Genomic DNA, 16,544 nt, shown 5'->3' on the forward strand with positions numbered 1-16,544 from the left:
TAAAAGAGGGTAAACCATAAATTAGGAAGGTAAAATGTTGTCTTTTATTAAAAATATTTACTTTCGATATTCTTATCAATTATTTTAACTTCTAAATCTAAATAACGTACTTCTGTATTAGATATTCAAGTATTTTCAATTTCAAATTCTACTGGATAAATAGTGTCAATAACATTATTTATTTCAGGATTATTTATACTAATTAAATCATCTATATATCCGTAAGCTAAGATAAAAATATCTGGATTAATGCATTTTTCAACAAATCTGTTCTCATAATATTAAAGATATATACATTTGCAAAACAAGTAGAATAGTTAGCTCCCATTGGAACTATTACTTGTTTTTAAAAACATGGTTATTGAAAATATATAATTATTATGAATACAATAAATTAATATATCTTTTATGTTTCAGGAGCTACATTTTCTTTCTTCCAGTTCTATTAATGAATTTAAAACAAAGAATATATCTTTCAATGGAATTGTAGTGTACAATGTGGTAAAATCAAATGCTTAAATATTATTTATTTGTTTACAGTTTTTTTAGATATTTTCAAACACAAACAGGTTGATTATTTTTTTTATTACTAATACTTTCATTTTTAATTTTATCAAGTAAAATATTAAGTAACTTATTTAATAATATAGCCAGTTGTTTAATAATTGTTCTTATAGAATTAGAAATAAATCTAAATTTATTTGAAGATTTATAGAGTTTGAGAATACCATAAAGAAAAGATAAATTTACATAAGGATTTTGCTTAGATACAGTAATTAATTAATAATTTCATTAAAGCTTATAATAAACTTTACTCTGTAGGTAGATCCTTTCAAATTGTAGAACGAAGGTTTTTGAATTTGGATATGTGGAATAAAATTTATTTTGCATGTGTTACCTATCGAACTTGTTTATTTTGTTTGTTTGAAATTAAACACAAAGCTACACAATGAGTCACGTGCGCTCTGCCTACCACGGGTTACGAAACCCAGTTTCTAGCATTGTTAGTCTACAAACTTATCGCTCTGCCACTGGTGGGGGGGGGACTCATTTACCACGTAAGTTATTATAACAGAAGGTCGAATACAAAAACAAGAGTTTTCAGAGATTGTTATTCCTCATAAGACATTAATATTAGGCCTGTTCAATTTTTAAACACTAAATTCTTAATCTGGTCTCTGCAACGATGAAAACACATATTTTCTGAGTCTCTAAAGCAAAATAATACAAAGCAAAAAAGCAAGAAGCAATAGGAACAACTTGAACAGAGAAACTAAATAATAATTAGGAACAAATTGACAGTCCTACAGTGTGTGTGTGTGTGTGTGTGTTTTTCTTATAGCAAATCCACATCAGGTTATCTGCTGAGCCCACCGAGTGGAATCGAACTCCTGATTTTAGTGTTGTAAATTCGTAGACTTACCGCTGTTCTAGAGGCTGGTTGTCTTCTACTGAAAAAAATCTGGAAAGTTTCGGTGTATGAATAAATTTTATAATTTAACTGTCCTATCGATTACTGAAATTGTAGTTGAATTATTGTTTTGACCAGATATCAGGCTGAAACAAGTGATATTTTGAAAATGATTGCCAGCCTTACTGTGACATAATACTACCTATATGGCTCGAACTTTTTAAAATTTCTGAATGGGAGGCTTAACGCACGAATTTAATTGAATTCCGTGTTTATGTGTAATCACTATGTATTGACAGTGTAAGTTGGTTATGTTGAAAAACACGTAAGATATATACATACACCCACAGAACGATGAGTTGAATAATGATAGTATTAATGTTTCTCTAAGTGTTATTACTAAAACAGAAGCTATTTCTGGGAAAGACTTAGAGAAAACGTTTCGTAGTAAATGTTGATCCTTTCAAACAACAGAGGTTTAACATTCTATCTACAATAACAATTTATAAACAATGTTTATAGTTCATATTTTGAGATATAAATAAGATTTACGTTACATTGGTAAGTTGACAACTATATTATGAGAATGTAGCTAGTTAAATTGTTTGTTTTTTTTAATTTCGCGCAAAGCTACACGAAAGATGTCTATGCTAGCTGTCCCTAATATAACAATGCAAGACGGGGGGGAGGTAGGTAGTCATCACCACCCACCGCCAACTCTTGGGCTACCCTTTTACCAACGTCATTGTAACGCATCCACGGCTGAAAGGGCGAACATATTTGTTGTGATGGGGATTCGGACCTGCAACCCTCAGATTGCGAGTCGAGCGTCTTAACCACCTTAGTATGTCGGGTCCTGTTTGGTAAGAAACCATGTTCTGCCTGTATTTGTTAGAGTGAAACATTTTTACATGTATATGAGTCAAGATGGGGTAAATTTGAAACGTGTTAATGTTATATGTTTACGTGTGTCAATGTGGGACCAATCTGAAACTTGTTTTTTGTTGTCAGAAAAGAATAAGAAAAAGATGTACGTGTTGGTGTTTGAAACTCAAAATTTTACTATTTTACAAGTACAATAAAAGCACGTACCTAGTTTCTATGTGTACGTGTCTAAAAGTGAGGTAAACAAGAAACCTGATGTTCCACGTTTGGTGTGTCACAGTTGGGCTGGGTGGTATAAATAGACATTATTTTTAGACACGTTTGACGTCCAAAGAGTTGGTAGAGAAATTCAGGAATGAGTATCTTCCTTTTGCCTTGGAACTTAATAACAGAGGCCGAATACTGATTACTAGGGCTAAACTAACAGTAGTAGTTAATAATATACTTCTTAAATACAATTTAAATTTAACGAAACTAATTTGGAAAATAGTCTAATAATCATTAAGTGAAAATTTGCGTAGTGGTATATTTTGTGTTTTTCACATGGATGTAGAGATTTAACAGTCAAAGGTAGGTTACAACGCCACTAAATCATTTTGGAATTTTGGGAAAAAATAAGCTTTAACAGGTAGGTTGGTTGGTTGTTCGTTTTAAGCACAAAGATATGCAGTGGATCATCTATACCATGCCCATGATAAGGACCGAACCCGAATTTTAACCGCCAGAGGTATTTCAATTGAAACGTACCAAGTCAACAGCACTCGCCGACAACACATTGGCTACTCTTGTCAGGTTCAATAGTGTTATTTGGTGATCTTACAGCGTAACTACAGCCAACACTTGGTAGTGCTGTTGTTGTGGCAACAGGAAGTTAACCGTTTGGCTACTTCCGGTGTTATATATATAGTAACCAGAATTCATGAACTTTTACACTTTATTGTGTTACAAACAAGTAAAGCTTTAGTTAGTTAAAACATACAGATTCAATTGCTGGTTCACGGTTAGTTTCTGTAAACCTAGTTTGGTCAATTAGTTTTATTTTATCTGTCTTGATAATAATGTACAAATTAATAATGAGGGATCTTTCAGTTATGCTTAATTGTATGTTGTTGTTTTTTGTCGAACTTCTATTAATGAATTAGTTCATTGTTAACTTTGAATCAGAGATTTGTTGAAGTGTTTTTTAATAACGAACCTCATCAGCTGTGATGGGTTATTTTAAATGAAATACTAGTTGTATGAAATTCAAAAGGTATACTTTAATAGTGTTAAACGCGTAAGCTTCATATTCATATAAAGTTTTGTATCTCACAATGCTTACACATTTTATTAAGTAACATATTTACCATGTTATGATGATCCAACGTTGATACCGACAATTCAAGAACTGAACAAAGTAAAACGTTTTAAATGGTACATGAAAATTATTTTAGATTTCACTATCCATTCTCGCAGTTTAAAACTGTTTTCTGTGAATATATATTAGTTAGAAGAACAAAATACACTAAGGAGCTGACTGGAGAAATCCGACGTAATTAGGAATCCTCCCCTAAGATTTAGACTTGTTCCGGTTCTAATTACCCCAAACCTGAAACACTCCATTGTATAGAAGTCAATGCCAATTAAAAAATCAATATCAAAAGTACACGTTGTATGAACATAATTTACTCATAACATCAAACGTGCATACTAAGACAAAAGTATTGACTTGTAAATCGCCGTGTTTTTTTTTTTTAATTAGATAAAAAATATATTAATTTAGGCTATGTTTTTAATGTTATTTAGACATTTTGCATTGTTTAATAGAGGGAGTTTTTCAGGATACAATGATGCCTAACCATTTGCTGGATATCTAGATTTGACGAGTTATCTCGAATTTTTTGCTAAGAATCGGAATAAAACAAACATAAACGACAACAACAAAAAAACACGAGTGAATCAGTCAGTTGATGAGAGAGTCAATAAGACAGAGTTCGTGATCAGCCAATTAGACGACGAGTTGCTTAGTTGTTAGTTACTTGATGATTTAGCTAATAGTGAGTTGTTATAGTATTGTTTATCAGTTAGAGTTAGTAAATGCTGTATTTATGTGTAGTTTATATAGTAAATACTAGATGGAGTTTAGCAGTTTTTTGTTTTTGTAAGTTAAGCCTATGCTTAGTTATTAGTATTGGGTTGTGAAACCATGTAAGTTTTAAAATCTTCAGGGGAAGAAATAAAAAGCTTCCCTCTTCATTATATGGACTTTTCATACATATTACTAAATATTAAACAAAAAAATACAACGACAATCGCTGAACCATAGAAACTGTTACAACAATGAAGTCAGAAGTGTGGTTATTTTGATAAAAATGAAATAGTATATAGACTAAAAACTCAATATAATGAAAAGTGATTAAAGCGACATTAAAATTTACTGTATATGATGAAATAGTGTAAAATAAAATCAAGACTAAAGAGAGAGAGAGAGAGAGAGAAAATTAAAATAATATGAAGAGATGAGAGACAGGAGTTTGAGACTGGTTAATAAAAATTGCTCAATGGTGTAAACTATATAAATAACTATATATAAAGAAGGTTAGAGTGAATTAGGCTCATTGGCAGCAGTATTCACATGTAGCTGCTTTGACAACGCTGATGCTTGAACCACGCGTTAGTCATTTTAGCGAGTTATAATAATTACAATTATGCTACAGAAAGTCCTTTACAACTTATATTACTGTAGTTTTTCTTTTACCGCTGTAGACTAGATATAAAAATTTGGATTTAACACTGTTTATGTTTTTAATTCAAAAATTAAACTTTGTTTTGTTTCACCTTAATTTCCTTTTATGAATTTTACTAATTTTAACTTTTTACCGAATGTTTGGCGCAGATAGCCTAGTTGCTTTGCGCCATAAAATTACTTGTTGCTAATGATTATTAAGACAATGCAGTCATTTTTGTTCATACACAAACAAATCATTATTGTTTCACCAACTTAGGCAAATACAAATATTGTGCTGCATCCAAATAGTATTTCGTATTTTTTGAGTATTGATAAGTTCAGTCAGTATATTTGTGTTGAAGGAAAATAGTATGACTAGAGACATCTGTAGGACTAAACAAAGCATTATTGCTCTGTCAGCTTAATGTACATCCATTTTAACAGGTGCAAGCACTATGGATTTGATTTGTTTTTCATAGATTGAAATTGTCTGAGGTATCTGATTAGATAATGTTTTGGTAACGCTGTTGAGGTTTTCCTCAACTCCACAGATACTGACAACTCATCCCTTTGTAATTCCAGATAGCTGTAGAGCGGGAAGACTTCAAACTCATTACAGGTTTTATGGCTAAAACTCTTGAAGTAAAAATGTATTTGTTTTGTGGCTTTTCTGAAGTGTATGATCTCACTTGCCCTGTTAAATTGTAAATAGCTTGCCTAGTTTGAGGATATGTCTTCACATACTAATTGTTACAGATATTATTGAAGCCTTTGACTGTGTACGAGAAATATGAAACATACAAGTTTACTATTCCGTAAACCATGTGATTTCTCTTATTTTCTTTGTTCTGCTTTTTTTTCAGAATTTCGTTCAAATTTATGTAGTTTATAGCGATCCATAGTTTTGAACTGATGGATAAGAGAAAATGTAGCTAGTCGATAGCATCCTTTGCTACCTCTTACACTCTTATCTGGCCAAATAATCAGACTTCAACAGCACTGTTTTAATGCACCTTTGGCTCCAAAGTGCAAAACATGTTTTGCAGTATTGGATCACAAGTCATGAACCATCCTTGGATCTTATGGGTGCTGCTGATTGGCTATATTCTCTTTAGTTCGAAATTAGGGATAACAGAAGGAAGCATTAGCAGCTTTGTCATAAATCCAAATCCTCCTCCAAGTCACATCGTAGGCGTTCTAATCACTAGACCACATTTTATATAAGGAAGGCAAACGAACATAGCTTAGTTTTCAAACTATTTCTGTAGTTCTTCAAAAGAGTCCTAGTGAAAGATTTGAAAAGTAATTTTTGTCATATTGATATAAACATTTAGGAATGATATGAGAGAAATTAGATATTTCCTGAGACAGCTGACTTGAAGAATAACGTTATCAAATATTGCAACATACTGGTTCACACATTGCCAGAGCTTCATCTTGAAAAAGAAAATGTTTAAATTTGAAAGCTCCTCTCAGTGTGGATTCCTATATGTAGTGAGGGGACCTCCCAACGAATGTTGTTCTTTCAGTTTACCTCCTCTGGGATCTAACCATCCACCCACGTGTTTGACGTGTGTGGCAACCCGTGAAGGGGAGGATAGGATCCTAGTGATTGAGGTGTCCAGCCCTAACATACCACCTTGGCTTTGAATTCCTGTAGACGGACGGTCTTGGGGTTTCCTCCTTTGGGTCAGTCGGCTGGTTCACTTGGGCTAGGGTCAATCAAGTACCAGTGTGGAATGTTATCAACAGGTGTTGTGGACAGTGTATCTGATGCTGGTGTTTGGGTATAGTGTTCACGAAATCCTAACGTTGCTGCAGTGCCCTTGTTTGACATTGTAGTGCGTCCCCTTGTAGGTCTCCATGGTGGGTGGGATCAGTGGGCACCGAAATTTTATTTTTTAATTATAGATACTCTGATTAAAAATCTTAATAAAATAGTGGTAAAACAGTCTATAGGTAAATGACCACGTCTTGAAGATTCTGAGCAGCAATCCTCACCATCTGTACTACCTGTTGTACCTCATTTTCTTATATTGCATTCACTTTCAGACAAACCTTTAGGGCAAATGCCTCCCTTTTTCATTCAGAAGGGACTAGAGGGACTTGTTGGCTCCCTAAAGAACCTTTGATGTGATGACATATTGGTGGAAGCATCCACATCTCAACACAGTGAACTTCTCTTGCATTCAAAGGCAATTGGGGATATACCTATAGAGGTTACACCTCATGCGACTTTGAATTCATCACGAGGAGTTATTGTTGAGAGGGACTTTGAGAACGTCCCTGAGCCATAGATTCTCGCTGGTTTCTCCCCAAAGAGTTTCTGTAGTGAGGTGTATATCCACTCTCAAAGGTGGAATTATGATGCTGACCAGTGTCTTCATTCTCACATTTATGTCACCACGATCACCTGCCACTACCAAGGCAGGTTATCTTAATTGCAGAGTACAGCCATACATTCGAAACCCACTCTGATGTTTACAGTGTCATCGGTTTCGTCACTCGAAGACGTCATGTTGTGGTTCCATGGTGTGTGCTCGTTATGGTGACAAGGACCATGATGCCTACTAGTGTGAAATGGATCCTCATTGCATCAATTGCAATGGCTCACCCGTCCTACTTTCGTTCTTGCCTTAAATGGTTGGAAGAAAAAGAGGTGCAATGTTTGAAAATGATTCATAACATTACTTATCCTGAAGCTCACAAGTTGCTGTCCACCACTTTATCTCGGACATGTGCTGCTGCACTTCATTCCAATACTAGTGGGAGTGCAGATGGATCTCTATGTGCCTCTAAAAGAACCGTTCTCAAAACAAATGAAAATTATTTTGACCTCCATGGATCAAAAGGTAGATGAATCAACTTCAACACACATCTTTGTCCCTTCTATACATTCCAACAAATCCCAAGATCTCCATCTTTTGGTTTTAGGTACAAGCATTTCCTTGGATACATCTTTTTCTCCCATCCCACGATGCAAAACAATCATTCGTTCATGTCCTCAGTCGCTGGAATCCTTTTCCAACAGCTACCTAATCGACCCAGGGCAGGATCCATGGAGGTTGATAGACCTCCCTCGAATAAAACAGTAAAGAAAAAAAGACGTGGCCTTAAACAGAAGGATTCTCCACCCAATTCACCTACATGTAAATAAAAATGGCCACCTTGATACAATGGAACTGTTGAGATTTACGTTTTAATCTGGATTACATTAAAACACTGATTGTTTCCTACCATCCTGTATTCTCTCCTTACAGGAAACATTTCTGAAACCTGCTGATACAGTCATCTTTGAGCAGTTTTCTTTGTACAGAAATGACAGGCTGTGTGATGGATGAGTGCATGGAGGGGTGGTACTGTTGGTTAATCAGCATGTACCCATCCTGTCTTTGTCACTCGACACACCCTTGGAGGCCGAAGCCATCTGTGTTTCCTTGGGTCGTACCATTACTATTTGTTCTGTCTACCTGTCGCCTGGAAAGACCTATGATCAATCAGACCTTGATGCTCTCATTGAACAGTTACCATCTGCCTTTTTAATCCTGGGGGAATTTAATGGACATCATCCCCTCTGGGGAAGTGCTGAAGCTGATAGGATGAGTCGCTCCATAGAGCATTTCCTCTGATTGCAACCTTTCTCTTTTCAATAGTGTTTTTCCTACTTATTTTCATGCACCTAGTCAGTCCTTCACTGCTATTGACTTCTTAATTGGCTCCCTTTCACTGTTGTCCCATTTCTCATGGAGGGTTGACAATAATCCACGAGGCAGTGATCATTATTTTTTTTATAATTTTGAGAGAGACTGGCCGTGGTCGATGCCACTCGACCCGTGTACCACAGTGGAAGCTGGATCAAGCAAACTGGCCCTCTTTCACTGCTCTCACAGAACTTGATCCTGCCATTGTCTGTAAGCCATCAATAAACGACTGTGTGGCAGTGGTAACTGACTGTATTATACAAGCAGCTGCTCAATGTACACGTTTTCCACAATATCCTCGTCCATGGTGGAATCCTGTCTGTTACATGGCATGGAAGGCTGAAAATCGGGCCTGGGATACTTTTTGTAGGTTTCTCACACTCTCGGACCACATCGCTCTCAAGCAGGGTTGTGCAGATGCTCGGTGGGTAAGACGTCAAAGCTGGAAGGAATCTTGGATTAAGTTCACAACCAGCATATCTTCTACCACCAGTTCCAAAGTCATATGAGACAAGATTCGAAAGGTCAGTGGGCAGTATAATTCTGTCCCCCTCTCGATCTTGCTCTCTGATGGACAGGAAGTAGGTGATACCTGGAGCATCACTGATACTCTTTGTGAAACCTATCGCTGGGTATCTAACACTTTTGCTTCTTCCTCCACATTTTAGCCATCAAGACTCAGGCAGAGCGAACACCTCTGTCCTTTTGAGCTGATTGTCTCTCTGACTATAATCATCCCTTTACACTGGTGGAAGTCAAACTGGCCCTTCATTGGTCTGGTAGTACTTTGGTTGGACCTGATGATGTACACTATGAAATGATGCACCACCTATCTCCTACTTCTCTCACTATTCTTCTGCTTGTTTTTAACCAAATCTGGCAGGAGAATGTTTTTCTTGATGCCTGGCACCAGGCTATTGTCCTACTTTTCTCTAAGACTGGGAAGGATCCCTAAAATCCTTCAAACTACCGTCCAATTACTTTGACGAATTGTCTCTGTAAGACCTTAGAGAGGATGGTTAATGCTCGTCTCATTTGATTCGACTTGAAACGTCCATCAGAGAAGCTTTTCTCAAATGACAACATCTTGTATCAGTATTCTTGAGCATTGAGAAGGCTTATGATACAACTTGGAGATATGGCATTTTGCGAGACCTCCATTTATATGGGTTACGTGGCCATTTGCCCATTGTTATTCAAATTTTTTTAATGGACAGGAGATTCCAAGTTTGTGTAGGTCAACACTTTCCCGTTCTTTTCTATAGGTACTTGGAGTCCATCAGGGTTGTGTTTTGAGTGTCACACTTTTCAGTATGAAAATTAATGCCATCTCTGAACAACTCCTCTTACTGTTGCAAATGGGCTTTGTCGACGACTTTCACATTTCCTGTTAGTCGTCGAACATGAGGTATATTGAGCGGCAGGTACAGAGTGCCCTCAATCGTTTACTGAAGTGGACCACGGTAAATGGCTTTAATTTATCTCTTTCTAAAACCAATTGCATGTAATTTTGCTGCCAGTGGGGAATTCACCCTGATCCTAAACTCCGTATCTGCAAATTTGTGCTGCCTGTGGTCCTTGAGACAATGTTCTTGGGCTTATCTTTGACCATAAACTGACCTTTATACCACACATCAAGCAGCTGCGGGTCAATTGTACAAGAGTACCGAACATACTCTGTGTTCACTCTTCCATCATCTGGGAGTGGATCGATGTTCTATGATAAAGATATATCGTGCTCTTATTCGTTTGAAACTCTACTATGGATCACTTGTGTATGGCTCTGCCAGGACTTTGGCTTTAAAGATGCTGGACCCCATTCATCATCAAAAACTTTGGCTCTGCACTAGGGCTTTTTGCACTTCCCTAGTTCAGAGCTTATATGTAGAGTCTCATGAACCTTCTTTGCACCTCTGCTGTTTGCAACTGTCTTTACAATATGCTTCGAAACTTCGTTACTCACCAAAGCATTCCACCTGGAATTGTGTTTTCCTTCCTCAGTGGGCCATACTTTTTCAGAATAGACGATCTGCAATTGCTCCTTTTGGCCTTCATATCCAGGCACAGTTTGATGAATTGGGTCTGTCCTTGGATAACATTGCTGTATCCACTGGTCAGCCCATCCCACCATGGCTTCTTATGGTCCCCAATTGTGACCTGTCTTTAAGTTATCTGAGAAAAATACACTCCTGATTGGAAATACTGTTATTTGCTCAACATCTTTCGAACCATTTTTTCACTCCAATTTATACAGATGGTTCAAAATCAGATGAGTGTGTGGGTTCAGCCATGGTTTGTTGTAGATCAGTGGTTGTGTGCAAAGCCCCTCTACATCTTCTGTGTTCACTGTTGAACTGTATGTCATTTCTCTTGCCCTGGATCACATAGAAGCTAAACAGTATTCAAACTGCACTGTTTATACTGACTCGCTTAGTTTTGTACTGGTCCTGGAATCGCTTCACGTTGGTTCACATCCTGTTATAGCCGATGTTCAAAACCGACTGGTCCAGTTATCTTTAACATCTACTTCTATCCAGTTTTTCTGGATACCAGGCCATATTGGTATTTGTGGGAATGAGCTCGCTGAAGCTGCAGCAAAATCTATCTGCTCTGGCACTGTAACTGTTGTGCCTGTTCCCATACATGGACTGTGGTCCTGTATTCAAGGCTCAGCTCCATGCCATTTGGCAGTCTACTTGGAATGAGCAACGTGACAAAAAGTTTTTCCAGATAAAACTCTATATTGGACTTTGGCCGTCTTGCTTGTGTAACGATCGGAAAGAGGAAGTTGTTCTAACTAGACTACGCATTGGCCACACTTTTTTAGCTCATCGTTTTCTTGTATTTGGAATAGATGCACCATTGTGTAGTCTGTGTGATACTCAGGTCACAGTAAGCCACACTTTACTTTCTTGTCGTTGTTATGACTCTCAACGACGGCACCTTTTTCACCATATTTTGTCCCAAAGTTTGTCTGTCACGCTAGACAGTGTTATTGGTAATGGTGACACTGCCCACCTTGGAAATGTTTTTAGTTTTTTAAAGGCCATCAATCTTTTTAATGCCATTTAAGTTTTTTTATTTATACATTATACTTTTTTTTTTAACGAGATTCCCTTTTCCGAATCACAGTCCATCTAGTTCGATTTGAAATTAGAAAATGGCTGTTAAGTCAAATAACTCGAAACAAGGACTGGAATAGGCCAACTTCAGGTGACTGATGGTGGTTTTAATAATACTTACGTGTTAGTGTTCCTGGCGAGTTATGATAATTACAATTATGCTACAGAAAGTCCTTTACAACTTGTATTACTGTAGTTTTTCTCTTAATGCTGTAGACTAGATGTGAAACTTTGTTTTATTTTCCTTTTATAAATTTTCTATTTTTACTTTAATTTTAACTTTTTACTGGATGTTTGGCACAGATAGCCAAGCTGCTTCGTGCCATAAAACATCAAATCGACCAACCAACCAATTTGAAAGCAACGTAATTAGATTACCATTTGTGTCTTTGATACCTGTACGTTATGAACAAACTGACCTTCTCTTACTGACATTGAAACTTGGACTAGTAATGGTAAGGTGCTACTATAAAGTTGTAACATTTTCTTTCATTGGTGGGCACTTTTAAATTAACAGGAGAAAACAGTTCAATATCCAGCCAAGAGATTAGTTTATTTCCCTTTTTAAATGTCTCTATAAGCTTAAGCACTTGTACATTGTCGTGTCATAAATTGCTATTGACCCTTGTTAAAAATGACATTAACTAATGTATAACAAATAAACTTATTTGCACTCTATAATTCATTTCCTGCGATAACAAATAGACTCAAATACTTTCACGAACATTTTTTAATTGACTCGGTTCTTTATCTTGAAAATTGTTTGCACTCAACATTCATCTTGTATCCGTAATACATCTTTTATTATACTAGAAACATTTACTTGATGTGCTTCAAACTTTCTAGGCATTCTACACTTTCCAACTATCAATAAGTCACGACATTAAACTTATAGTTTACAATATTGTCTACTTTCTGGATTGTGAAGTTTCTTGACTCCCAATAAAAATAAAACGCTACCTTAACTTTTCCATTCACCAAGTCGTTTTGTTGGTTTTATCTCCTGATACTTATGGTGTATAGTTGAGATGGTGTTTTGTACTTTGTTGACACTGGCCCTGTCGCTGAGGGAGTTCTGCATTGGTAGGTTACTAAATAAATCCACTGGTGACTGCATCCTTGATTGTTATCTCTGGAAATAGTCTCAACAGGAACTTCGGGCTCCTCTGCAGTGTGAGGCTGTGCTAACATGTTTTCTCTCGTTGGCCTTTTTATCACTGACAATCATAATGGATGGACTTTAACTAGGATAGCTTCTCTTTGAAACATTTACTTAATTTCACAGTTTGTTCTCACTTGTGACAAAACTGTCTAGCTATACCATGCCACCTCGATGGAATCTATTTTTATTAGCACTTAACAGTATAGCCACCTTTCATTTTATCACAAGCCAATTTAAGTCTTTTGTTGGCAAAGTCATAAATTACATATTTATTGTTCATATCCAGTAGTGCTCTTCCAACCCAAATTCCTCATAATATACTGGAGTGTTTGGTTTCACCATGCCCTAATCACTAGTTGGATAATTATTGCTGTTATTACCGGATACGAGTATCACACTTCTTGGTGGTACAATGATAATTTTTTCCTTTCCACTGGCTGTTCATTATCCAGAGTAGTATTTGCCATGTAGCCAAGATAAATTTCCTGGTCATAGACTAACCTGAATCTAACCTTCGCATTTGTGTCTCTGCAAGAAGTCACTTTGCAAAATACACTATTTTTCAATGTCAACCACACATCAGGAGGTGCTGAGAAGCTTCCTATGGTAAAGGGTTTCGAGCTTCCCTTTTGCTACAACTTCATGTTCACCTTCTGTTCGTATCATCTCATCCTCATTCTTTATTTCTGAAGGCAATTTTTCGCCTTTTGTTAAAAAGATCGAGATGAAAAGTTGTAGCTGTGGAAGTATTGTCAACCAACATACTACAACGTTTTCCGCCCCCCGCTAGTACAACGGTAAGTCCACGGATTTACAACGCTAAAATCAGGGGTTCGATTACCCTCGGTGGGCTTAGCAGACAGCCCGATGTGGCTTTGCTATAAGAAAACACACACACACACACACACACACACACACACACACACACACACACAGAGTATAATATTGTTATTTTACGCTGTACGTCATTCATCAGATTTCTTTCCACTAGGTGGCGCTGAACGATCTTCCGACTACTGGCAATGCTCATGGTAGCCTGTGGGGCTGTCGAAAACACTAACAACACTCTTCTACCCCTGGACTGCATGCCTTTGGTAAGTTTTTTAGTTTTAATGAATACAGTATTTCACTCTAACTACTGAGTTTTCTTTTCATCGAAGAGAGAAACCGAGAAAAATACGTTTTTGTATTGTTTGTTTTTTGAATTTCGCACAAAGCTACTCGAGGGCTATCTGTGCTAGCCGTCCATAATTTAACAGTGTAAGACTAGAGGGAAAGCAGCTAGTCATCACCATCCACCGCCAACTCTTGGGCTACTCTTTTACCAACGAATAGTGGGATTGACTGTCACGTTATAACGCCCCCACGGCTGAAAGGACGCGACGGGGATGCGAACCTGCGACCTTCAGATTACAAGTCGCACGCCTTAACACGCTTGGCCATGCCGGACCACGTTTTAGAAAGTTTACACATATATGTTCTATGCATTTAGGATCCGTTCTGCACAAACTAAATTTGGAACCAGAATCTGCTGGGGGGATGGATGGGGAGGGGTGTGTCTGTATGAGAGAAAGGGCAGGATAAGAAGTTCATGCACGATATCTACAACTGTGAATTTTTTACATATTTCGCAAAGGAAGAGTGTTTATTTCAGGTGTATGTCAGCTAATGTTTCGGCGTTGATAACCTTTTGGTTTGTAATGCTGTTTTAGTGACTTCGAAGTGAAGGTCCAATAGAACAACGTATTTCTAAAATAAGCCAAGCCCCTTAAAAAGAAATCTTACAGTAAAATTAAGTTGTTCTACAGCTAAGCCTCCCTCTGCAGTGGCACAGCGTAATGTCTGCGGACCCACACCGCTAGAAACCGCGTTTTGATACCCGTGGTGAGAAGGGTACAGATATCCCATTGTGTAGTTTTGTGTTCAATACCAACTAAAGAAAATGTGCAGTTAAGTGGACAACAAAGAACTGTTGTTGTTTTGTTGTTTTAAATTAAGCACAAAGCTACACAATGGGCTATCTGTGCTCTGCCCACCACGGGTATCGAAACCCGGTTTTTAGCGTTGTAAGTCCGCAGACATACCGCTGAGCCACTGGGGGGCCAACAAAGAACAGCGCAACAAGCATGATAAGGATATCTGAAACTTTAAAAAACAAACAAGCCTAGTGCTCATTTTTATGTGGGCAAGTGATAATTCATCTATATTTTTAAATGTACATGGTTAGTCGTTCAGTCAGCGTCCGTCAATGAATATTTGATTGTTTTTATCTGTACCGTGAATGAAATATCAACTCGGTAACTATTGCTGATAAGGTACTGAAGTATCCGCAACTATTTATCACAAAGAAGTATTTTCGGGCCATTTTTAATATCTGGGGACATTTATGGGATGAAACGCGTCTTTCAGTACATTCCATAACACGTTCGAGTGCACAGATCAGTCTATTAGGCCACTTTTTCTTATTCAAAAACAGTTAACAGAATTAACACTTATTTACCCGACCAGATTCGATGTACACCATTTTCAAGGGTATACTTAGTGAGAGCAGCGACATTTACAGTAATATAAAAACCTGAAAATCTCTATTGCCGTTTGGAAGTGTAAACTCTGCCATCGCCGCTCATGCATACCAAGATGTTCATGGAATAGAATTTAAGAAACGAAACTCTCTGCAGAATCAGAATATTTTCAACAACAACAATAAGTTATAGATCAACTGAAATGTATAGAAATGGTGACATGTGCAAAAACGATTATTTTCAAGCGAATCTATCATTGAAGACGTTCTTCAACGGAACACAATATGACGTAAGGTGTGACGAAATCGGTTCGAAGGAATAATTCTCGTAGATGTCGCTGCTCTCACCCATTAGTTTTAAGAATAATGCACATATTGGGTAGTTAATGGTATATTATGGCCCGATATGGCCAGGTGGTTAGGGAGTTCGGCTCACGGTCTGAAGGAAGCAGGTTTGAATCGCTGTCCTACCAAACATGCTCGCTCGTTCAGCTGTGTAGGTGTTATATAGTGACAGTCAATCCCACTATTCGCTGAAAAGAGTAGCCCAAGAGTTGGCGATGCGTTTTGATTACTAGCTGTCTTCTCTCTAGCCTTTCGTTGCTAAATTAGGGATGGCTAGCGCAAATAGTTTTCGTGTAGCTTTGCGCGAAATTCAAAACAAACCGTATATTTTTAAATTGACTTTTAATTAGTTTGGGTGTGTTTTTTAATTAATTTGTGCTTCAATCTCTTAATGTATTTTTAGGAAGCACAAATTATTTCACTACTTGACATTTCACAACATTGGGTTACTATCATAATTATTATGCGGAAAGTCCCACTCATTTTATAATTTTTGGTTTGCCCGGTATATGTTGTAAGATCACCATTTAGATACTGCGTACAGTCAACGATGACTTGTGATGTATGAATGTAGAGGGGTCTGACTGAGAGCACCCCTCCCTTGAACATCTTGGCCAATTTCTTAGTTAGTGTAGTTCAAAGCTTTCTAACATATGGTAATAAGTGACGTACGTGATGTCAAAGCCGTGG

The 16,544-nt window shown here is 37.2% G+C and overlaps 1 protein-coding gene across 12 annotated transcripts in view; it reads left to right on the plus strand.

The window, feature by feature from the left end:
• The window catches only part of LOC143257033 (nuclear factor 1 C-type-like), a 66,918-nt gene that overhangs the window by 10,104 nt on the left and 40,270 nt on the right, over nt 1–16,544 (plus strand). For 10 of the 12 annotated variants that reach the window (XM_076515112.1, XM_076515119.1, XM_076515118.1 and 7 more), the window contains one exon: nt 13,980–14,082. The exons of 1 other annotated variant lie outside the window; for it this stretch is intronic. In XM_076515112.1, coding sequence (XP_076371227.1) covers nt 14,011–14,082 — 72 coding nt within the window. In that variant the 5' untranslated portion in view covers nt 13,980–14,010. Of the gene's footprint in view, nt 1–2,727; nt 2,867–13,979; nt 14,083–16,544 lie in introns of those variants that run through there. One more of the 12 variants, XM_076515113.1, reaches the window with a different exon arrangement.

The sequence above is a fragment of the Tachypleus tridentatus genome, chromosome 7 (assembly GCF_004210375.1).
Source record: "Tachypleus tridentatus isolate NWPU-2018 chromosome 7, ASM421037v1, whole genome shotgun sequence".
In the NCBI taxonomy this organism is placed as follows: Eukaryota; Metazoa; Arthropoda; class Merostomata; order Xiphosura; family Limulidae; genus Tachypleus; species Tachypleus tridentatus.